The sequence below is a fragment of the Gracilinanus agilis genome, chromosome 4, assembly GCF_016433145.1.
Source record: "Gracilinanus agilis isolate LMUSP501 chromosome 4, AgileGrace, whole genome shotgun sequence".
NCBI classification, from domain to species: Eukaryota; Metazoa; Chordata; class Mammalia; order Didelphimorphia; family Didelphidae; genus Gracilinanus; species Gracilinanus agilis.
Genome location: NC_058133.1, coordinates 155,604,314 through 155,612,855, shown reverse-complemented (window position 1 = coordinate 155,612,855; position 8,542 = coordinate 155,604,314). Strand labels below are relative to the sequence as shown.

At 36.8% G+C, this 8,542-nt stretch overlaps 1 protein-coding gene across 2 annotated transcripts in view; it reads right to left on the bottom strand.

Annotated features, from left to right (window-relative positions):
• Window positions 1-8,542, bottom strand: part of SIPA1L2 (signal induced proliferation associated 1 like 2) — a 126,774-nt gene that overhangs the window by 40,933 nt on the left and 77,299 nt on the right. For both annotated transcript variants that reach the window (XM_044673060.1, XM_044673061.1), the window contains exons 9-12: window positions 6,398-6,655; window positions 4,475-4,558; window positions 2,834-2,934; window positions 2,262-2,365 (exon numbers count right to left, since the gene is read on the bottom strand). In XM_044673060.1, coding sequence (XP_044528995.1) covers window positions 2,262-2,365; window positions 2,834-2,934; window positions 4,475-4,558; window positions 6,398-6,655 — 547 coding nt within the window. The remainder of the gene's footprint in view (window positions 1-2,261; window positions 2,366-2,833; window positions 2,935-4,474; window positions 4,559-6,397; window positions 6,656-8,542) is intronic.

Sequence of the window (8,542 nt, the reverse complement as noted above, 5' to 3'; positions counted from 1 at the left end):
GATGGAGAGCCAGGCCTAGAGATGGGAGGTCTTAGGTTCACACAATGTAAGTCACTTCACCTTGCCAGCCTAGCCCTTATGACTCTTCTGCTTTGGAACCAATATTTAGTATTGATTCTAAGATGGAAGATCAGAGACAAAAAGCTAACCTTTTATTAAGCACCTACAATGTGCTAGGGACTGTGATAAATAAATGGTGGTGTTTTAATACAGCCAACAGGTTGCAAAAATAAAAATCATAAAACAGTGAACAAGCTTATTTCAAAAAAGAATATGCCCTCTCAAAGTCCTCCCAATTTCCTCCACTTTAGACTGTCACAAAATAAATGTTTCCTCTTTTGCGGGCAGAGGATAGTCGTCTGAGCACAGAGCGCAGACATGTTGTCACTGTCCAAATGGCCATAAAATAAGAGATATAAGCAAGGACAGTGTACACAAACGGAAATAGGCAGGCAATTTATAGGGGCAAGGCTTGGTTTCAATGGGAGTGTGCTCCCATGACTTATGTAGTAGAGATGATCGTAGGAACACAGTATTTAGGTGGTCAGTCTGACTCTCTTTGATAGAGAAAAGACCAGGATTCTGGCTCTGCTCGATCAGAAGCACTTATGATTACAACTCCAGGTGTACGGAGCTTTAAGTTCTTTAACCTGTGTCCTTTAAGCATCCTAGTGAGGTTGGTGCTATCATTATGGCCATTTTACTGATGAGAAAATATGATTAGAGAAATTAAGTGACTTGCCCAATGTCACTGCTAGTACTTGATTGGGGAAGAGATTTGAGCCTGGGTTTTCCCAAGTCCAAGTCGAGCCCTCAATCCATATTGTCTTTAGAGGAACTGGAGCAAATAGTGCAAAAGAAAGGATTTTATTTTCTCTAATCTGGCAATGCTCATTACCATTACGGCCTCCATCTCCAAGGCCAAGGGAATATAGTAGGCCTGGGAGCCAATTAACGAATGACGACCAAAATTGGGAAAGGATCTTGCCATTAATCTATTTTTAAAGTAGTTTGCCCTTGATTCCTCCTAGATCTTTAAATAAGTCTCAATGATCTTTTTAGCAGATGTCATTATTTCTAACATTCTCCCAGTGCTTAAACTACAAGAGGGGCTTAGAAATTTAAGGTATGATAAACAAAATAAAACTGGACAGAGTAAGGTTTTGTCTTTCATTCCAGTAAGAAAGATTATTCAGCCAGGTGGATGCTTATGGAATGTACTTGGCTGCTGAACATCTGCATCTTTCTTAAGATTTCATAAAGACAAATCAAGACAGTGATGGCTATTTCACATTTTTCATTTATGTAATTTGGGGTTCAATGGCTTGTGTGGGCAACTTCAAGGCATAAAGACTTGGGTTCTAATCTCTCCTGAGATAGAGCCTGGTCAGATGTGGAAGACACTCGAGTCATCCCTTGCATCCAGGGCCATCTCCACTTCTCCAGATTTTTGTCTTACTAACTGCAGAGAGAGAGGCTGACAACTTTGTGCAACTCTTCCATGCTTAAATCCAATTAACATTTGAGTGGAGACATCATCAATGATGCCATCGGTCCTCTTTGAAAATGAAGGACAAACAACAACTAGCTTTCTGAGCCTGGTCAAGTAACGTAGTGGTCATATGCCTTAGGACTGACTTACTAAATTTTAATCAGTCCATGGTGAGAGTAAGTTTATTCATCGTAATATAATCACAATTCTATTGTGTAGTCACTCCTGGGATACCTTTATTTTAAAATTTACTTCTGGAAAAATATGGTAATAACTAAGAACAGAGGGACTCTCTTTTTATGCTTACTTATAGTATGTGTTAATTTTGCCTTTATATCAATAAGTTTCTTCTCATGCACTGATGATCTTAAATGATGATTATTTGATCTCAAGTTGTACTGGAGAACTTTCTAATATGTATTTTGCTCTTTTTTTTAATTAAAAAAGTGTTTACCTTAAAAAGAGGAGTGGTTAGAAGACAGAATATTAGTTTTATATATATATATATATATCCAGTTATAGGAATAGGAAGGCTGCAGTTCTGTTTTTAGCCCCAACTTTTGTGACCTTGGGCAAGTTATTATTTCTCTAAAGCCTAGAATTCACCTCTATAAAATCAGAATAAAAATACTGTTCTTTTTTTTTTTATTTCTTCCCTTTGAAGGCTACCTGTAAAAATGAAGAGTTATCTTTTAAGGACTTAGCCTTAAAGTCTCTATGTAATATGGATTATTACATAGCAATTTAATCTACGAATAAAATGACTTACATGAGAAAGCTTATTTGGAGAGTCTTTGCAACTTCCTTCTTTCTGGAGGGCTCTCTCCTTATAGGAACTCAACACTTTGGAAGATGGTCCATGCCATTTGGTTTCTGCCACAAATAAAGAAAAGATTTAAGTTCCCAATGTCTAAGTTTAGGAAAATTCTCAAGGTAAAGAAAGATACCAGCAGAACAAATGAGCGGGTGGGGAAGCAGAGGAACATGATATTCAAGAACTTCGCGGTCTCACCAAAATGGACTCTTCATAAAATATTTATGGCTATCAGAGTAATTTCTACTTCCAACACTACCGCCACAGCCAAACCACAGCTCCTATCCCGTAGTTCCCCGACTCGGATAGTTCCTTGGGGGAGAGGTCACATCTCATTCATCTTTATGTCCCCCTTGGTGACTGCACCACTTCATTAGGTGGTTTGAGGAAAAAGGCTTGGGAAATCTTTAGGGGCCAGAAAGTGGGAGGACTAGTGGCTGTTAATAAATGCTTGGTTAACATCTACTGGATGAATGGACAAGCAAACAGCGGAAGTCCTTAATGAACTGTGTGGTGAATATCATTACCAGAAAGTCTAGTTCCTTCCATAATTTCTTCTCGCTCCCTGGTTCCTTCACACTCCAGTGGACCGGAACTCTGGTGTTCGTGGAGTAAAGGAGACTGGCACCTAAAGAAAAATAGAGAAATTAAGGCTCTTGTTTTCAAGTCAAACCAACCCATAATCATGACCATTCTTTACGTTTCAAGTTTCTAAAATGATCATGAAAAGGAAACCCTACTTAGAAGCTATTTCCTCATTAACCAAAAAAAAAAAAAAAAAAAAAAAAAAAAAGTATATGCCTGTCAGATCAAGCCCAACAAGGGAGTTAAATGTGTCTTGAAGTCTGTAAAACTTTCCTGAATTCACCGAATGGTCAGTCAGTAAGACCATGTGGGAGTTATAAAAGGCTAAATAACTAGAGTCACATGATGAATCTGTGGCAAAATATAGCCAGATTCATCCAGTGTGCATTTTCTATTTAGCTGTCTTGATTTTGTTGCTTCCTTTAAAATTAATCATATTTGAAGGCAGGAGGGAAAATATTTGATTGTTTTTTTGGGCAAGAGAGAAGTAGGCCCAAATAAGAAAACTCTAAACAAAATCCAAATTTAGAAAATAATTTAAAAATATATCAGAGTACAAAAAGGCTGTGAAGAAAAGGCTTATATTAAAAGTTTGTCAAATGAGATATTTGTAAAGCATTTTGCAAACCTTTAAAGGCTATGTAAATGCTTGCTATTATTATTAGTTAGGAAATGAGTACTTTAAAATGTTCCTCTATTTATATAACTAATTTATGTATAGTTTTCAGGAAATCATGAATCTTTCACACAAAGTAAAATAAACAAAATCTTAGAATCCAAATATCTAATTCCACAGACCATAGAAAAAAGCAAAAGGAACGGATACAGAGCTTTTCTTTTGCACATGAAAACAGAATAACATAAAACCTTTCCTCTCATGCTAATATTTGACTTGGTCATTCTCTAAATCTTTCCTTTAAAATGGCAGAGTTTAGATTCTGTTGCAAAGCAACATGCCAACACAGAGTTATTAGTACAATTCCTACTCTGCAGAAGTCTCACTAGATGAGCATTTTTTTCCATTTTCTTCCCATGAAATTTATTAATGTTTTCTCTGTGTTATTAACATCAATCAATTCAGCTGTCACTATGTTCACAATGAACCATATGACTTTGCTCCAGTCTGCTCCTAGACACTATGCATATACGACCAAGGATATTTTATAGCCAAACGTGCCAAAGCAACAACATTCTGCTGCTTGGATAACATGTCAAATTCTAGGGGGCTGTCACACACCAAAACCACTTTCTATAATTTTGAGCAGTATCTTAATGGAAAAAACTACATTAAAGAAAGTTGGGAGTTTACTCCTCTAGTATTTAAATGAAAGCTACCAATGGCTGGTCTTTCTGGTTCCCCTACAGGCTTAATTTTCAATTTTAAGTTTTAATTTGACTTAAATAAAAAAAAAAGGAGGAAAAAGTCTCCCACTCACCCAAAGAAACAAACCAAAAAAACTCCACCCCAAAACCAAGTGGGCTCTGAATGCTTCCCTGGCAGTGAAATGTCATTTTTTTTAAAGTGTGATTAAATCTAATTTAGAAAATAGGGGCCTACTAATGCAATAGAAAATCATCAATACCCGTCATATCCCACTTGCTGTCTCCAGTGGCTACTCCCGCTGGGTCCTGGGTCACTGGAAGATGACTGGTTGCTCGGGGAACTTCTGTAATGTTGACTAGAATCATTAACAGTGCACTGAGGTATTTGTGGAGTTTCAACATCTTGACCTGACCTGTTTTGTTTTACAAATAAATTCTTTTTTTTTTTAATTTACAAAGAGAGAAACATGTTACGATGAAAAAAAGGGGAAAAAAAAGAAAACCCAAACCATTCAGAACAGGATAATTAAGCCATAAGCAATTAAGAGTTGATTATAATGAGATATGTCAGTTGCTTTATAGTTGGGAATGTTACAGTGAAAAGAAATATGTTTAGAAACAAAACCACCCTTAATCACCTACAGAACTCGGTATAAAGATTCATGTGAAATGCTGAATATAAGAAAATAGGAACAGAAGAAAAGAAAAGATTGTAGAATTGGGATAAGAACAGCACCAATAGGTTTTTCATTACACTTTATGGTATTCTGGTGAGCTCTATTCATTTTCAAATGATCATCACTGTTCATTGTAATCCTGTTTCACTGAGAGTACAATTTGCCCATGAAACACAAAAATGAGTTAATGCTGTGCGTAGGCACAAAAACAGATAGCAAATTCTTTTGCTACAAGATCTATTCTAGACATTATTTTATTTATTTATTTTTACTGTATGCCACCATAACCTAAAAAATAAATGAAGCTTATCCTTCATTTTCCTTCAATAGAGGGTTTTATTTTGCATGTGGAGATCAAGTTAAGTTGATGGGTCACTCTCCTGGATTGTCTACATGTATCTCTGGTGTGGAAGAGTCACTAAATTCCATGTGTCTTTAAGTGAACCAGATTCAATGCTCTTCCTTGGGCAGAGAGAGTCTAGGGAGAATGTGAGTCTCTTGAAGTTTAATGAATAAGGAAAGAGAAAAGAAGAGTAAGAGAACATTTGGCAAATCAACACGTAGAAGGCTCTCTTATCAATGACCACACTTCATACACAGCCTGTCAACGTTGTCTGGAGAAACAGAATACTTTAATGAGAAGAGGCACAGGGAAGAAATACTTCCAAGCTTCAAGAATAATAAACATTAAGAAGAGGAGTTGAATAGATCCTTCACAAATAAACTAACTTTATTTTGCTATTTAGTGAGGTGCCCGAGCCTGTATATATTTGTTCAGATGAATTAATATGATACATATATACATACTCACTCACCTACTATGTATGTGTGTGTGCTTGAATATATATACATATATATGTCTGTGTCTGTGCATATATGTGTATGTATACAAATCTCTGTGTAAATATACATATATATATATATACACAATAAAAATTTTAAAGTTACACAAGTTAAAAATTCTACCTATTCCATAACATTTCAAGAATATAGTTACAAGTTTTAAAGACATACATTCCTTATCACTGACAGTAATTTACTTCAAATTATAATTTTTAAAAAACTTTACTCTGTTTGATTTGAAGAAGGAAAGGAAAGAATAAGGATTCCTGACGATCAGAAAAATTCTTGCAATTGTGCCCAAATTATGATAATGGGATTCAGTTATTATTTTGCAGAAGATAGTTCTGTTTATTTATCCTTTTTACTTACCTACCTAGGATAAGAGTTTCCAGTGTATCTAACCCAGGATGCTCAGAGCACAAATAACCTAGCAGTTTCTTAAAGACTCTGCTTTGGGAAGCAATCTGGTTTTGGGGTAGTTTCTGGTTCCCTACTATGGATGACCCTCCCACCCCCTACCCCCACCCCAGGCTCCTTCTGACCTTATTAGCCCATCTGTCTGGATCACTTTTTTGAAGAAGCTAATTTATGAATGACTGAAGCAAAGAAAAGTCCCATCCTAGAAAAAGGAAACAGGAGAAACTCAAGAATGAAGGATTTTACCTTGTGCCATCTGGCAACTTTCTGTCAAAGGATGTGCTGCGAGGAATAGCGGTCTGGGCCTGCTGGAGAAGCTGCTGGCAAGGCAGACGGTCAGATGTTCCCAGGATCGGGGAGGCACGAGACAGAGGCTGCCCAGCAGGAGTCGGGACCCGGTGCCAAGTCGTATTCCTCCTGAAAGGGGTTTTGTACTCACAGGGGGTACCTTCGCTGTCGAGTTTATATTCCACCATCGGGATTCGGCAGAGCTCAGAACATCCCCTGTAGAACCAAGAGGAGGTGTGGAGTCACACACATTCCTACACTCATCTATTTGGTCTGATCATTTCCTTCCAAGGATCATCCTCTGCCCAGGAGAGAAAACCACCATTGCAGGTGGCATTGTGAATCTCACCCAAATGAAATCAGAAGGTTCTAAATTCCTTATTTGTATTCTAGTTTCAATGATCAGTGCTTAGAGATGTTATACGGTCATTCCTCAACAAAATAAAAACCACCCAACCATTAATTTATGAAATAATAACTACCTGGTTCAGTACAGAGTTGTATAAGCATCTTTGCTCCCTCCCATGACTGGCCCCAATCTTTTACAAAACTCTAGCTATAATAATAAAAATAAACATTTATAGAGTACTTCTTATCTTGCCAGGCACTGCTAAGTATTTTAAATTTATTATCTCCTTTGATCCTCACAAGCTAGGGAAGTAGGGGCTATTATTATCCCCACTTTACAGATGATACCAAGGCAAAGAGAAGTTAAGTGATGTTAACTTGAAATCTGAAGACCCCAATTTTGCCCCTGTCCCCTGAGAACTCAACCTGAGGGATGTCCCAGACTCACTCATTTCAGACTGAACAATAGACCTTAAAATAAGGTCTGAACTACTGATCAGTCTGAAATGGATGATTCAGGGACTTCAGGGGCAAAATTGGAATCTTCCGATTTCAAGTTGACAGCGACTTGCCTAGGGGGCACACTGCGGGTCTTTCGGATGAAGATCCTGGCACTGTACTCAATGCTGCCTCTACTATTGACAATCTAAAGCCTAACTAGTTCCTAGGAGCAGTGGAGGTAAAGTGTAATAACAGAAAAGCTAGGTTCAAGCCCAGACTCTTATCATTTATTAGCAATGTATCTATAGACCAGTTGCTTTACTCATTCTCCATTTTCTTCTTTATAAAATGGTGATCTAAAAACTTATTTGAAAAAAGTTGTTTTAAAGAAGCTCTTTGCAAACTCTAAAGTACCACTTAAATGTGAGCTAATTGGATGGGAGGAAGAATCTAAATGAACAACAAATATATTTATAGATACTCAATCAATTAATAAACATTTATTAAGTACTAAGTGCCAAAGCACTATGCTAAGCTCTAAGGATACAAAGGGAGGCAAAAGTCAGCCTGCCTTCAAGGAACTGATATTCTAATAGAGGAGTCCATATGTAGACAAATACATACAGAGCAATCTGTGCACAGGATAAAAAGGAAATAATTATCCGAGAGAAGGCACTAGAATTGAGAGGCATTGTGAAAGGCTTCCAGTGAAAGATGGGATTTTAACTAGGCTTTAAAGGAAAGTAAGGGTTGACTATTTTAGAAAAAGAAATGAAAAATGAAAAAGTATATAACACTGAATGTGAGACTGTTTCAACCATTATACCATGACTTAAAAAGAGAACATTAATCAAAGCCCCAAAAAGTTTTCTAGTTCCATGATAGTCTGTTTTGAACTTCTCTAATCGATTTGGCATATACTATGTTTTTAAGTAATCTGTGTTTATAGTCCTATCTGATAGACTATAAGCTCCATGAGGACAAGAACTGTATTAAATAAATTGTTACCACCACCCCGTCCTTAGTATTCTGTGTATAATAGGCACTTAATTGTTTTTGCTGTTGAAGAATGGGTGATATTAAACAGTCATTCTTTTCCTTCACAAAAAATGACATAAAAATGAAGAATATGCCAATAAAATTTGGGAACATGAGAAAATACTTGGATAAATTTCCAAATTTCTTATCATACTCATAGAATTTATAAGAATACCAAATACTGGCTTCCCTGGCTTCTTTCAAGTCTTAATTAAAGACCCATCTTCTACACCCCCCCCCTCTCTCTCTCTCTCTCTCTCTCTCTCTCTCTCTCTC